Genomic DNA, 16,447 nt, shown 5'->3' with positions numbered 1-16,447 from the left:
TTTGACTCAGTATCCTGAAAATATCTGTTGTGGTTCCTTAGCTGTTTCGGGATAGGCCCATACCTCCTGCGATGTGTTCGACTCCTACACATTAACCCGGGAGCGAGAACCTTCACAAATCATACTTTATCCACATTATTTCCCCTTGGTAGGGGTACCAGACAGGGCTGCCCCTTCTCCCCAATATTTTTTGCCCTAACGAATACAGCCAATGGCCGCCTTTGTACGCAAAGTACACAGACACAGGGGGATCAGGATGACAGGCCCTCCACAAATATCTGTACGCGGACGATACACTCCTCTATATCCAAGACCCCGATCAGAACCAAGAGCCCATCAGGAGAGCTATTCATGACTTTTCATGATACTCTGGCTACTCTATATCAGAGCTATTTAGAGATATTCCTGCTCACACCCGCTACCGAATGCCCTCTGAGTATCAGTGGATTGAGGTGGGCAGTGGTTCAAGTTCTATATTTGGGCATCACGGTCTCGAGGGAACAACACTATATGCTGACAACCATGAAACTTACTTACAACAGCTGGCCGTGAAATTACAACTGTGGGCAAAACTCTCCATTTCCCTTTAAGGGCGGATATCACTTTTATAAATGATGGTCCTACCTAAACTCTTACATTTCTTTTGTAATGTTCCCCGATGGCCAGGCAGAGTATTCTTTTCCAAGCTTCAATACTTTGTCACTTCATTCTTGTGGGGCTCTGGTGTCGCAAGAATGAAATGGCAAAAATTAACTGAGCCATACACAAGCAGAGGTCTCTGCACCAGATTTAAAGCTCTATTATATAGCAGCCCAAGCTCAATTTGCTAAACATTGGTATCATCCAAAGGACACTGCCACACATATACCGCTGGAGAGATATGCAGCTTCCCCCACTGAAATACGCTCCGTTATATTCGACATGCGCCACAAAGACCCCTGTAAATATGACCAAGTCACTGTCACTGTACATGCATCGGCGCAAATCTACGAGAGAATAAATGGAGACACCATCCAACCCAGAAGCCCCATTATGGCGCTACCCCAGAGCCGCGCCCACCTTCGATGAGGCATTACAAAAAACCTGGGACCCAGACAAATAGTTGAAAATGCGAGACATGTACCGAGAAGGCAAATACGTTAGTCGAGGGGACTTTGTTAATACCATTGGGAGCGGACAGCTGAAACTCAAAGTATCATCGCAGGAGGGCTGCATTTAACGGGAGATGGGCGACATTTCCGAGCGTACCAGACACCCATGAGTGTATACGTGCTGTAATGTCCCACGAGGGTACGAAAGTAGGTATATCAAAATTGTATGGCCTAATACAATCACATATGCAATCTCAAAACACCATTAAAGTGACATGAGACAAATCTGGGAGCTACAATAAGTGAGGAATAATGGCGCAAATGCTGTCAATTGACGAAAACTGTCTTTAAATGCTGTGCTACGCCTAATCCAGTTTCAAATCCTAAATCAGCTGCACTATACCCCCGCTACGATGGCTAAATGTGTTGAAAATTGTACAGGCGAACTGTTAAAGTGTGGTAGCCCGCAAGCAGATGTATTTCATATGTACTGGTATTGTCCATTAATCGCTGTTTTTTGGGGCAGTGTTGCCGACATAATTGAAGACATTAGGCAAATCCCAGCCTTTCTTGCTGCACTTAAATACCTATTCGGAGACATTGATAAATCTGCAGAAACCACGAGTGGGCTTTTCAATGTGGCATGTGCCGTAGCAAAGAGATATATAATGAAATGCTGGAAGGCCAAACATGCACCCAAAATTGATGACTTTCTCCGAGATTACAATTTGTATTATCTATGGCTGTAACAAACCGCCCTAAAGATATCTGGGCACCTTTCAGATGCTATTTATGTGAGCTGATATCTGACAATTACACCTCTTCAACCCCTACGCCCTAATGTCAAAATTTCTGATTGACTGTTTGCTGTCAGTCAGTAATGCTGTACATTAAATGTTCACTGCTATGCAATGTGCTTAATGACATGATCATTTAATAAACAAAGTTAAAAAAAGAAATGTACTTGATCCCTCGGTCCTTGACTCTGGTGAGGGGACTCTGGATGAAGATTACCTGCCTCTGTAGGGTCCTCTGGATGCCCACGAAGTTTTGGCCTGATTCCCACTTCCGGAGACAATGCACTCGATGATGGTCAGGGGTCCCCGGGTATTTGGATTCTGCCAACTTGGAAAGTCGCAGCAAGTTGGGGGTAGCGCCAAAATAGAGTTTGCCTTGAGGCTAGTTGGTCCCACCAGCCTAAGGGAGGAAGACGACCCATACAGGTCTTCCGAGTCCATTCGAAAAGGGGGTCAGCACAGCTGCAGGGTTTCTCCGCCAAATTTGCAGACCGGCAGGGTGCCGCTGGCGTCTTCTCGCATCTTCTCACGTTATCTTCGGATGTTGTCCTCCAGTGGTCGACTCTGCTTCCAGTCCCAAAAACCTCACTTTTTATGCAAGTTCCCATTCATACACAGCAGTCATCCAATAGGAACTTGTTTTACTCAGGCACACCTAGTGACAAAGGACAGGGAAGTTTTGGGACCCTCCATCACTTCCTGTCTTTCCAGGCGCATTGGAGCCTTTGTGGGCTTCAGGGCTGAATCCCGCCAAAGGCAAAACACACAAAGGAATGAAACCTGATTCAAACAACAGAGTAAAAGCCCAGAAGAAACGAAATAACAAGAAATGGAAAACAAATTAGTTGGGGACAATTTGGGGAAAATGGTCACCCATGTGTGCTTATACTTCTTGCTGGGGATTCAGCCTGCAGATACATGGGGCAAGGTGGTAAAAATGAAACCACTGCCACCAGCCATTCAAGTGAGTTAGTGTAACAGAATGTTACATGAGGAGTGGGATGAAGGAGTTACTATGTAACACCCCCCTGCCCCTCACCCCAGCACTCCACATAGGGTGGTGTGTGCTGGACCCCTAAAGTAAAGGTAACACATGGGTAATCTTACTATTCTTGGGATCAGCAGTTCACCCAAGAAAATGTAGTTCAACATTAAGAGAAGTCCAAGGGCTTCTCAGTGTTCACTGCACAAAAGGTGCTGTGTGTCACAATGCAACAAGCAGATGCCTATGTAGTTAAGCAAACTCTATAAAAAAACAGTAAGACACACAGAAAATCTTAGTCAGGAAAACATGAGTGAGTGAGAAAAATGTCCCACTCATTACAGAGTAAAAATTTCAAAAGTCCAGCAAAAGAGATGGGGGGTGGTGGGTGGATCCTCTAAGGTTAAAGGGAATTGGCACAGAAATTATAATTCTCCCTAACAATTCTAAAATTAAGTGTTGGTGTTCTTCAGAGCATACCCAGGTGAATGTGTTCATAATTGTAGTTAAGTTTTAGAGTACGTTACCCGTGGTTTGTCACTGTTTGTATGAGGACTAAATAAAGAACTATTTTTATATATATATTTCTGCCTAACTTGTATTATTTGGAGGGCTCTGTGTGCGCTTAACTGAACCTTTCATCACACTTATGCCCTCCTAAATCTAATTCTTGCTGTTGTGCCACACTACCCAGATACAGTTTGGCATGACACTAGCGTTTGTCCCTGTTCATCAGAAGAGGGTGGCATCAGAAACTATCCACATGGCGACTTCAAATCCATCTTAAAAAACAAAATATTGAAAAAGAAAATGTTGTCAGTGCACTAAAGGCCTTGTGTTGAGAAACTTCACATGAGGAAACTGAAAAATCTAAACCAGGTGCAGCATCAAGTGAACATGTTAAAAATACAGAAAAGGCAGCCACCAAGCAACACAGCCAGCTAAGTTGTATCACCTGCTCAGGAACCTCAGGAAAAATAATACTCTAGGACACCCTTAAGGCATCATGTTATGTGAGTCCCAACACCTCCAAGGAAGCACAATACATAGCTTTGCATCTTCACTTGAACCTTTAAGATTAGATCTCATGGGGACGTAGAGGACAGAATACAAACGGAGGAGTGATGGCAAGCAAAAAGGTAAAGTGATCCACTAAGGATCACAGTGTAGCACGTTTAAAACAGAATAATTGATTCAATAAATGATCTACATAATGACTTTCTGTAAAGGTTAATTTAAAGAGATTTTTAAGCGTTTAGTTCTTTATAGAAAGGATGGGGATTGAGAATTCTGATGCGAAGAAGGGAAAAGTAATTTTAGAGGACAGATGTTGGACCCACTATACAAAACAGGTTGGCAAAGTTAAGTAAAAACCAATTATCTGCAAGCACACTTCAGGTTACCTCATCCAATTTTTGTTGAAACAGTCGTTTGATCTCCTCTTTCTGAATATGGCAATGGTGGAAGAGCTGCTGTGCAGTGCCCATTAACTGAGTATTCTTTTCCTAATCAAAGAAACAAGAAAGGAAAAGAAAACTAGTCAGGCTTCATCCCAATGGCTCAGTAAGAGAACATGGAGACAATTCATTCTAAAGGTTGCATATAATAAAGACTATAGAAACATGGAAAATGATCACAAATTAGGGTTTATAACATTCATGAATGGTCTACGGTTAAGATGGTTTCTAAAATCAGCCCCAGTGGATAGATTTTAGGTGGCCACACTAGTTATGGGGAACAGGGAGATCAGAGTTTAGTCAGAACCTGACCAAGGTAGTGTGGAGAGTGGTCAAGGCTTAGTCTCAGGGAAGTGGGGGGAATCAGAGGAACTTAAGTCTGCACAGTATAACACAATAATTCACCTTAGACAGTCGGTTATAAAAGTACAATGATCTATTTAGGTCTCTAGAACTCATTCAAAAGTGTAACTAGCAGGTAGCATTATCACACAATACCATATAATAAAAACATACTCAATCACCAGTTGTTAGGGAGAATTCTCTGAAAAAGCCAATTTCCCAAACCTAATGAGTCCCCCAGCAGCTTTGCTGGATTTTTTGGTTTTTTTTTTCTCCTGCTAAGAGTGAGACTCTTTTACTGCAACTCTTAGACATGATTTGAGGTGTCCCTTTATCTTTCAATGTGTTTTATGGGCTATGAGGTCTTTTACTCCATAGGGTCTCATGTGTTTTTGATGTGGGTTCTACAACAGTCGGTTTGCCAACCGGTGACAGTGCATGATGCAGCCGGAGAGCCACCTGGAAATGGAAGTCTTCGAGAGAGCCTTCCCTTGATTCACAGGTCCAAAGTTCACAAACAGCTGTGATGTCTTCCGAAAAACTCTTCGTGCGGTCCACGTAGAACTTCAGCGCTCTAGCTACATCCAGCGAGTGCAGAGTCCTCTCAGCCAGCGACGAAGGCGACGGGAAGAAAACTGGCAACACCAAGGGCTCGTTGAGGTGGAAGTCCGATGGCACCTTGGGCATGAAGGAGGGGTGCGTCCTTAGCACCACCCTCGTGTCGTGAAAAGCCAAGTATGGAGGCTTGCAAGACAGGGCCTGGATCTCTCCCACTCGTCGTGCAGAGGTGATGGCCACGAGGAATGCTGTCTTCCACGACAAACTTCAACGGCACTGAATGCATAGGCTCGAATGGGGCCCCCCCCATGAGCCTAGTCAGCACCACGTTGAGCTCCCACACCGGGGCAGGGGTCTTCACCGGCGGGAATGATCGGAACAGTCCTTTCATTAATTCCTTCACCAGTCGACGAGACCACAAGGACGCCCGTCCTGTAGTTTTGGTGTAACGTGAGACGGCAGCCAGATTTACCTTGTTGGAAGCGTGAGACAGGCCAGCCTTGGCCAAGGACAATAGGTACGGCAATACTTGCGGGGCCGTAATCCGCAGAGGGTTAATCTTCTGTGCACGGCACCAGACAGAGAACCGCTTCCATTTGTGTCCGTAGCACTTGAGAGTTGAGGATGCCCTGGCCTTCGCAAGAACCTCTCTGCAGTTGGCCGGGATGTCGTATCCTCCAAACTCTAGTGCTGCAGGAGCCAGGCCTGCAAGTTCAGCGACTCTGGTTCGTGATGAAGAATGGCGCCTTCTTCTCTGGAGAGAAGATCCGCGTCCGTCGGCAGCTTGACTGGTGTGGACGCTGACAAGTGCAGAAGGTCTGGGAACCAGATCTGCCTCGGCACGCCGGTGCGACGAGGATTATCCTGCACCGGGACCTCTTGAGCTGGTTGACGAGCCGGAGTAGCAACGGCAACGGCGGGAACGCATAAAGGAACAGGCCGTCCCAAGGGAACGAGAAAGCATCGCCCATGCTCCTTGGTTGGAGCAACCTGCTGGCGAACCTCCGGGACTTGGAGTTCGCCGCCGTCGCAAAGAGATCGATCTGGGGTCCACTTGATCCTGGCGCAATTCCCACTCGTGGCACGAGCGCAGCTCTCTGCTGAGTGAGTCGGCAATGGTGTTTTTTATCCCTGCCAGATGAAAGGGTACCAGAAACATCCCTTGGGCGACGGCCCAATGCCACAGATCCTGGGCTTCCTTGGATAGGGCAGGGGATCTGGTTCCGTCCTGCTTCCAAATGTAAAACATTGTGGTGGTGTTGTCGGTGAAGATCCTCACCACCTTGCACTTGAGGGACGGAGGGAAGGACCTGAGGGCCCAGAACACTGCACGGAACTCCAAGATGTTGATGTGGAGAGTCTTCTCCTCCGGGAGCCAAAGGCCTCTCGCGTGGAGACCCCCGGTGTGCGCTCCCCAACCTTCCAACCTTCCAGGGAGCCATCCGTCGTCACCGTCACCTGGTGGGCCGGGGCTAGGAAACCTGTTCCCGCCGTCAGATGAGAGCGGACACCCCACCATCGTATCGCCTGACGGAACGCTTTGTCGAGCGGGATCCTGTCCTCGAAGCTGTCCGTCGAGCGGATCCAGTGGGCGTCGAGGAATTCTTGCAAGGGCGCATCCGAAGTCTGCAGTGGCGCACCAGATAAATGCAGGAGGACATCATTCCGAGGAGGGACTTGATAGACCTCACTCTGGCCACGTCCGTGGCCAGCAGACGTTGCACCTTTCCCAGGATGGTCCTTATCCTTTCCTCCGACGGTGAGGCCCGCCGCGCCACTGTGTCGAGCTGTGCTCCCAGAAACAGGGCGACTTGCGTCGGGACCAGGTGGGATTTTGGAAAGTTGGAGAACCCCCAAGTCCGTGAGCAGCTGGACGGACTTCGCAGTGTGTTCCACGGCGAGCTCCCTTGTCCTTGCCCGTATGAGCCAGTCGTCCAGGTAGGGGTAGACATGGATCCCCCGCAGGCCGTGCCACCACCGGTGCTAGGTACTTGGTGAACACCCTGGGCGCCGATTTTAATCCGAACGGGAGGGCCTTGAACTGGTAGTGCCGCCCTTTGACCACGAACCTGAGGAACTTTCGGTGTCTTTTTAGAATGGGGATGTGGAAGTATGCATCCTCCAAGTCCAACGATGACAGGAAATCGCCCTCCTCCAGCTGTCCCAGCACGTGCTGGAGGGTGACCATCCGGAACTTCTGTGCCTTGATGTATTTGTTCAGTCGTCGCAGGTCTAGGATGGGACGCCATCCTCCTGTCTTCTTTACGAGGAAGTATCTTGAGTAAACTCCGGAGCCCCGAAGCCTCTTTGGAACGAGCTCGATGGCACCTTTCCTGAGCATCGCCCTTACTTCCAACAGCAGTTGAGGGATGTGAGGCCACGGGAGGAATGCGGGGGCACCTCTTGTGGAACTCCATCGAAGGGCATGTCCAAAACCTTGGTCTGTACGTCCTGGCGGAAATCCGTCGCCTTGAGCCATCCTCGTCGTCTCAGGCAAACGCCGTTGCCCAACTGACGGAAACCGGTGTCGGCGAAGTCCGTAGCCACCGTAATGGCGTGGTCCGAGGCAATCTCACCTTCCTGTAAGATTTCCAGGGCCTCAGTCCTCTTGGCGTCCGGAAGGAAATCCAACTGAGGGGCGATCTTGAACCATAACTCCCTGTCGTAGCGGGCTACGATGGCCAGGGCGTTGGCCGCCTTGATGGTTGTCGCTGCAGATGAGATGACCCGTCGTCCCATCGCATCCAGCTTCCTACCCTCGCGGTCCGGCGGGAGGTTGAAGTCGAGGCCGATGCTCCCCCGCCTTCTTCTTTGCCGCCACCGAAACGACCAAATCCGGGGTAGGTTGCGCCCTAAGGCACAAGGGAGCAGCGTCGGGGACCCGGTACTACTTCTCGTACCGGTCCCTCTTCGCAGGCGCCATGGCAGGGTTCTTGAGGAGGGCCAGCCCCTCATCCCAGATGTCATCAAGAACCGGTACGGCGAGGACTGTCTTCCTTTTAGCCTTGCGCCGTTGATAAAGGAACCCTTCCTTCTTTTCTTCGGGGCAGAGCTGGAAGAGCTCTGATGCCCTGGAAATCATAGCATGGAAGGATCCAATCTCGTCGGGCGGGGACGCCCAGGCAGGGGGCGACGGGGGTCACATCCCGTCACCTCCGTCGTCATCCGTACCCGTCGTAGTCGTGTCCATGCCTGTATCATCCCCGTGGGTAGTGGACCAGGGGGAAGGCAGAGAAGGCGGGAGAGGAGGCCTAGGATGCGTCGTCCTCCTAAGTGGTGGGCTCTCCGAAGGTCCTGGCTCCGGTTCCCCCGTCGGGTCTGGCTCAGCTACCTCCGTCGGGGGAAGGGGCAACCTAGTCCTCTCCAAGCATAAGGACTGGATGGCTGACAAAATGGCCACCGAGGTGTCCTGCGGCGCCGGAAACGACGGCAGCGAGGGCTCTTTAGGAGCCTCGTCTGCGTCACCGTTGCCCTCGTCGGGATCCCTCCCGATGGGCTGGGCCTCCTCCACGACTTGGATAAGCTCCTCTTCAGAGGTCGTGTCCATATCCACGACGGCCACCAACCCCTCCCCACCCTTTCCAACGAGGACTTCGTGGGGGTCTTCTCGATGGCCCTGAAAGACAACTCCCTCCGCGGTGGCAGTGAGACTGGTACCTGAGGGCGCCTCCACTGGTGTAGCCTCCACAGGCTGAGCCAGGGCCGCGGCGACATCCTCAATCGAGGCCTTCGCAGGGTGAATTAAGGCCAACGTCACCTTCTGTACGCCTGGGGCCTTCACCTTGGGGGGAGGGTCCGAGCCTCGCTCCCCCTCTGCCGGAATCTTCGAGTTCAATCGGGGCCTCTCCAGAAGCTTCGCCGGGTTCTCGGACTTCCTCTTACCCGAGCCAGAGCGTTGGCTCGTGGTCGATGGCGCCGGGGAGGATGCGCCCTGCCTGGCAGCCAAGGAGCCCGACCGTTCGGCCCTCCCGGTGCCCGCGGACTCGCGGTGCTTAGCCTTTTGTTGGGCCCCCGTCGCCGGAGCACCCTCACAGGACTTAGAATACCGCTCGGACTTCTTTTTCTTCTTCTCGCCTGGCGGGCTCTTACCTTCCAACCAGTTGGCGAGACGGAGGTGGAGATCCTTCACGGTCCGCTCTGACATGTTCCCACAAAACGTGCAGTCCTTTTCCTTCCGAGTCTTGTCCTCATGGAGACAGTAGAGGCATAACGAATGCTCGTCCTCCTTGAAAACGTTCTGAAGCTGGCATCCAGGGCAGGTCCTGAACAGCTTGCCGGGCGTCGAGCTCCCTTTCTCCGGGGCCATGTCCGGGGTAGGCCTCAGAACTTCTGGAATCCTCCAAAAGCGTAACTCGACGAAATCTTCACCCTTGAGGGGCGTAGAAACTCCGAAACGGATCCCCATTGATCGGAAGTAGAAACGGTGGAGCTTGAGGCTCTATTTAACCGAAAATGAGAAAATCTCCTGAAAAAACACATCAAAAGCTCGAGAGCTACAGCACGAGGACTCCCAACACTTGAACGGGCGGTAAAAATCTGAGGATGGCTGCCGGGGGCGGGTCTTAGGGAGAGGGCAGTCATTGGCTGGGGGCAGTATGACCCAGAAACCAGTGATTGGTTACTACTGAGAAAGACAGATCAGAAACGAAACTGATACTGATTTTTTCTATACCAAGGATTCCCGGCCTGACGGGGAATATTCATGAGCATGTGAATCCATGCCAGTCCCATGCTGGAGAAAGGGGATACTAGGTAACCCCTCCAGCACCCTAGTCTGCTGGGTCTAGAAAGTTACAAATGAAAATAAAGTCAATTTCACTTTACTGCTCTTGCAAAAAGTAGTTTATCCAAGAGAAGGTATTTAAACCTTTCGGACATCTGAAACACTTCCCTGGGCCAATGCACTAAAGGTGCTGTGTGACCCAATGTAGAAGATGCCGCCTATGGAGTTCGTCAGACTCCACAACCAAAATAAACAGCATATTTCTGAGAATTTGCCCTAACAGATGACATTACAGAGGATTAGAGCTCTTGCCAGGGTGATCAGATTCTCTTCTGTGAGATATGGTCTACAGGCCATGATGCGTTTGGCTGTGTATGAGAATGCCTAGGTGATGGCATTGACTTGCCGTGATAAAGTAAATGAGGAGTTGAGGTCGACTCCAAGGGTCTTGACCTCTTTTGCTGTTGTAATGAGGTTACCATCAATGTTGAAGGATTGGCAAGGCAAAAGTTAGTGTTGCAAAATTGATTAGCAGAAATTGCTAAGTAAAAAATGGATTAGCAATCCAACCTAAATGATTAGCAATTTTTAGATCTTTATTTTTTGACGGCATGAGCAGTTAATTGCAATATGGCATTGTCTAAATAAGGCGGAGTTGCAACTAACAACATGTTTCACAGAGGTAATCTCTGGGCCCTTTTAACCGTGCAGCGCAGGCATAATTACATGGATATTCAAACAACGTTTAGGAGGCCTAATGCCTACAGGTTATCTGTTCGGGACAACTTCTAGCAAATGGCTGGGAATAACGTATCTCCATCCAATCATCGGGCAGGAGAAATATTATTCCCGGCCACCTCCTAGCATGGAGCCCTGCACTGAGAATAAAGCCTGAAGGTATATGCCTTCTAAATGCTCTTTGAAGCAGTTGACAGCAGCAAATCACTGCAGTCCATGGGAGGTGTCAGGGCTTTAACCTTTTTAGTTGAAAGGTGCCCAAGCCTAAGAGGGTCCACCAGCAACTGTCCCCATGTTGGCAGTCGGAATCTTGACATTGCAACATACTTCTTATATTCCATACTTTAAATGCGTACTTTGCAGTGCACACATTACACACAACGAGCTGCATTTGCTGGAGTCCTTCAGGCCGTCACCTTCCTTGGGCTGCCTCAGTATCTAGAAGGGTCATCACCTTATTGCCTTTTAAGCCGGTAGCTTCAGAATAAACCTTTGCTGCTAAAGAAGGATCAATAGCTATTGAGTGGAAGTGTGTTTCAGTTCGACGCTGTTTGGCAGACTAGTGATAATCTGTGGTATTAACCCTCCCCCCAGGTGTATTTCTTTGTCTTCATTAGAATGTATATTTTGTTGCATTTCATTTTTATAAAAAAAACATGTTTGCACCCCACAGGTGCCTCAGACGTTGTCTCCGCTCCAGGCTAAGGGGCCCCCAAACATCAGATTGAAATGGGCCTGCACGAGCCATGGCAAATCTTCAGCTGGCCCTGCTGCAGTCTGGCGCTTCAAAGACATTGAGAAGGCCTCATGACTGTAGGTTGTGTTTTCAGTGCTGCGATGACCAATATATCTTCTAACAATCATCAGGCAGGAGAAATATTTCCAGATACTTGATAACACACAAACTCTTGATAAAACAACCTGCAGGCAGACCTGCCTAATCTTGCCCGATTGCGTTTTATTTTTAAGTAGTTGTCCCCATTTTCAATATAGGGAAAGGCAAGGACCGGGTTTATAGTAATTATAAAAACCAGGCTGCAGAAATTACAGGGTTTTTGATTTTCAAATGTAGGCAGGTCTGCCTGCAGGCATATGACCTTGTAAATGTTGTTTGAAACACGATGTGCAGACAAATCGCTGTAATCCCATGTTTCATATAACATTAAGAAGGCAATGCCTTTAGGCGGAGGGGCACTTGTCCACCCCCTCTACGTTCTCTTTGAACTACGGGGACATGAGTGTCATTTTACAACCATAAAAAATCCGAATTGATTGACATGCTATTCTGAATCACTCGGGCTGGACTCCTCTCCTGTTGGTTTTGGCTTAGTGAAGTGATAACCTGCATCTTGCAAAATTAGCAAGTGCTTCTCAATTCAAAGGACTGCCTTATTGTGGTCAGCCTTCATTGGGCGTAGGTGGTGGACAGGCTAAACTGTGTGGCCGAGCTGTCTGGGGAAGTAGGAATTACAAAAGCGGAATGCTACAAAGGCAGCCCAGAAGTTTAGGCGACTGCTGCAGAGTTGTTATAGGTTTAGACCTTCCTATAAATGCTGTGGCTTCCCCCCCCAATTCCTGCTGGTAAATGGGTTTTAAAAAAAGGTGGATGGATCCGACCCCCTCGCTTCGCAGTATGGGAATTTCTGCCCCCCATCGCAAAATGTGGTTCTGCCCCTGTAACGAAAATAAAAACTTGGCACCCATGCCTACAAGCAGTGGTGTACCGAGCAGGGGGCATGGAGGGGCAAGCTGCCCCCCTCCACAGGCTCTTTTGAGAGCCTGACCAGGAATTATGTCACTGGGACACGTCTCTCGTTTGGCACCTCAATAAGAGTGCCCAACGGGACAGGTGTTGAGCTGGGAGGACAATGTGTGCCGAGCAATTCCTGCTCAGCAGGATCATTGTCCTGGAAGCAGGACACCCTATCCTTTCCAAACGGCAGAGGTGTCCCACTGCCAGGACAATGTCCCAAGGTCGTTGAGCTAATGTGAGCCATTAGGCACTGATGGGAGGGAGGGGGGCTATTAGCAGGGACGTTTGTCCCTTTAGAAATGTGCATAGGAGGTAGTGATCAGCATTGAAAAGGGCCATAATACGCCAGGCTTTATGAAATATTGACTATGGATTTACCCAGGGTGGATTTGTATGGCTAATATTAATCTGCATGTTGCTATTGTGACTTTGCTTGAAGGATGGGGAGAATACAACTTATTTCAATATATTTCTATAATGATGTATATAGTGTAAGGTTAATTATCAAAGGGTAGTTTCTTATGTAATGTGCTTTGCTTCCAAGGCATTGTTTATATAACTAAACCTTGGAAGATGTGCTCAGTTGCTCAAATTGTCCATACTCGGTTTCACCATTTAACCAAAGTGTGAGATCCTGGGCAGATCATTTCATCACACTGTCTTATCTGCAGCTATGTAAGTGATTCACTACATAACTTATGTTAATATATCATGCTGTTATTTAAAATAAAACCGGACTATAGAGTTGCTCCATAAATAACAATAGTGCAATTTGGTTATTTTGCACCACAAAGTTATTTGCCACTTGGCTTACTTATGGCAACATATTCTAAAGTCATTTCCAAGTATCAAAGACTAATAATGCTCCTTGCGATGCTCTTCACTGTGAAGTCATTTCTGTTGGTGTAATCCACATGCAAATTAGGAGGTATGTATTTTGCCCAAGAGCGCCTGGACAGAGCTCTAATGGATGAGTTTCCTGCATCTGTAATGATTCTGCAGTTTTCTTTATTTTAGTTATTTGTTAAAATTCCATCTACCACTAATGTTATCAATCAAAAATGTAGATTGGTGCAGGGGTGGGTGGTTTGTGGGCGCGAATGAGACCATATGGAATTGCACGCACTGCAGTTGCGGGGAAAGAAGCAGGATTGTTTTTGTTGCTCGCAGTCCCCCCCTCCTAACTCCCCACTCTTCCAGTGCTGGATACTTCCCTGCGTACAGGCAGTGTTATCAGTGCTGTGGCAGTGTGAGCCCTGCACTAACAACCACCCAAGGCTTTCCAAATGTTTTTTAAAACGTGGAACAGCAGAAAATGACTGTAGTATCGTGCGCTAAAAGAACATTGAGAAGGCAATATGCCTGCAGGCTCGGGAGGATAGCTCAAAGGCAACGTGTTCGCCTTGGAAGCACGACGGCACGGAGCAACACAGGTTCGATCCCCGGGTCCACACTTAGAAACCTCTGGGTATTAAGCGCGTTATAAATAAGCTATCATATCATATACATCATTAAAACATAGCTCATTTTGAGCCATCCAGGCTTGAATCGTGTGGTAGATTGCATTTAGTGCTTTCGTGTCAGTGATGTAGTCCCCTGTGATAGGGATTAGTATTTGGGTGTCGTCAGCATAGTTTGTGTATGTGACACCGAAATTGTCCAGTTTATCGAAGAGGGGTTTAGTGAATGCATTATACTTGGTGGGTGAAACGCATGAGCCCTGTGGCACTCAAAGTGACTGGGGCAGGGTTAGCTGCTGCAGCAGCGGAGAAGACTCATCATACTATTTGAAAAGAATGACCTGATCCATGCTATTGCATTCTTGGAGAAGTGGGCATCGCTAGCTAGGTGACAGCATAGGATGTTGTGATTAACAAGATCAAATGCCGCTGAGAGGTCCAAGAGGAGTAGGATGGCTAGATCGCTTCTGTCCCTGATCTGGTCCATTTGCACTTAAAGATCTACTAAGGCGGTTTCTGTGCCGTGGCCCAGACGGAAGCCTGATTGGCGGAGGCCCAACAAATGGTGTGTTTCTAAGTATTTTTGAATCTGGACATATGCTATCCTGTCCAGAATTTTTAGCAAGAATGGTACCGTCATGATAGGCCTGTAATTAGTAGGCACATTTGGGTCTATGATCAGTTTTTTTCAAAAGAGGCATCACCCAAGCTTCTTTGAGGTTGTCCGGTACTTTGTTGGAAGCAAATTAGTTGTTTATAAGTGACGTGATGAAAGGTGCCAGGATATCTGCGCAATCTTTAATTAGGGTCGCAGGACATATGTAACCTTGGCATCATGAAGGTTTGAGACACTTTATAATTTTAATAGTATCCTCTATCGTAATAGTGGAAAACAAACTTTGGGAATGGTTTCAAAAGTGCTTACCTGTTTGAGAAACGTGTTAACCACTGTTTCTTGCTCTAAAAATTTCCATTTAGAAACCGAACTCAGTATTGCTCTAAATGTATCTGATATATAAATGTCCACAGTGTCCTAGTTCTTGAAGTTACCTCAGGGTATAGGAAGTGTGTGTGCCATCCCATAAAGGCCATCTACTGATTTATTGATACTAAGAGTGTATATTTTTAAGTATAATTTAAGTGTTACATATTTGCTCCCTTCTAAAGAAGGCTTATTCAAATGACTATTAAATTAATCAAGAAACCTTGAGTGTAAGTGTTATTTGGATACTTGTCACTGTGAATCTCTATGTTACAACCCTGCAGCTCACACTTACCACTCTTGAGATAAGCCTGGCTGCTCAGTCACTGTACCAACTTGTGTAGTACATGCATATACCAAAGGTTGGGTTAACCATTGCCAAGAGGACAAGGCTGGTGCAGTATCCCACAGGGTACTGCATACAATCTTGCCTAGCCAAAAGTATAATAGGTTACTTATTTGCCTTGAAATACATTGTCTCTTTCTAAAACTTTATAACTGTGTTATACCTCGTTTATACGAAGTAGAAGTGCTAGGTTTCTACCTCAATTCCACCTGAAGTCTAAGAAAACAGGTTAACTCCCTGGCATCCTCTACCGCTTACACCTGTAAGCTCATCAGGGCTTGCAAACCATTTCTAGCTAAAGCTAGTTGCATCACCCTCGCCAACACCTTAATACTTTCAAAAAACAAGTTACTTACCTTATCTGGTAACGTTCTTTCGATGGGATATTTCTCAGACGTATTCCACATCTATGACAGGTAATGACCACAGCTGTGCTGCTTTGGAACATTTTCGACAGAGGGAGTCCTGCGTCGATGACGTCGATACATTGTTCCTCGAGGGCCTCAGACGAGGGTCGACGTCACCGGATGGTATGTATAGGACGCATGTCGCCCGTAGCCTCAGTTGTAGTTTTTTCCCCAGAGCGTGTGGCACCAATCTCCTGTAACGCTCACCCGATTCCCGCAGAGGCGCCGGTCTTGACTGGGTGAATGCCGTATCTTCAAAGGTGATGTGTAACACACGGTTGGCTCTTTGGGCTGGACTTCTGTGCACCGTATGTCTGACTCGAAGAGTAAGATGTCTGCAGATAGAAAATATGGGATTAATGAACTGGGGTTATTGGGTGCCTCTCTCCTCTTCCCTTTCTCTTCTCCTGTAGAACCCCAAAGGTTAACGCCCTCACCCTAGGTAAGTGAACGCCGAGCTCTCCATCTGCCTCGGGGCAGGGTGCCGTAACCAGTTTCTTCACTGGCTAAGGGTGCAGGCCTCTTGACCTCAGAGGACTGCTGTCCGTCGTTAACTGCACGAACGGTAAGTTCTGGGCACTTCAAATGTCTTAAAAGTCTTTTGTAATGATATCTCTTGTTTTGAAGGGTTCCGGCGATGGCGGATGGCGGGCTGATGAGAGTCGAGGATCGAACCCGCGTGAGGAATAGAAGTGCCTGGAAGCACGTAAGTAAGCGCTTGTAGCCTGCTTCACGATGCGCACTAACTGTCCCTTTTATCTTGCAGGTACAAGTTCGGAGCTTTAGAGAAGTTGAAGGGTGCTGGAATACC

At 48.0% G+C, this 16,447-nt stretch overlaps 1 protein-coding gene across 3 annotated transcripts in view; it reads right to left on the bottom strand.

Moving 5' to 3' along the window:
- Window positions 1–16,447, bottom strand: part of DOT1L (DOT1 like histone lysine methyltransferase) — a 1,510,259-nt gene that overhangs the window by 758,236 nt on the left and 735,576 nt on the right. For all 3 annotated transcript variants that reach the window (XM_069649513.1, XM_069649515.1, XM_069649514.1), the window contains one exon: window positions 4,274–4,375. In XM_069649513.1, the coding sequence (XP_069505614.1) occupies window positions 4,274–4,375 (102 nt within the window). The remainder of the gene's footprint in view (window positions 1–4,273; window positions 4,376–16,447) is intronic.

Source organism: Ambystoma mexicanum, chromosome 1p (genome assembly GCF_040938575.1).
Source record: "Ambystoma mexicanum isolate Mex_15411 chromosome 1p, UKY_AmexF1_1, whole genome shotgun sequence".
In the NCBI taxonomy this organism is placed as follows: domain Eukaryota; kingdom Metazoa; phylum Chordata; class Amphibia; order Caudata; family Ambystomatidae; genus Ambystoma; species Ambystoma mexicanum.
Note: the sequence above shows the minus strand (reverse complement) of the source record. Positions and strands in the feature narration are given on the sequence as shown.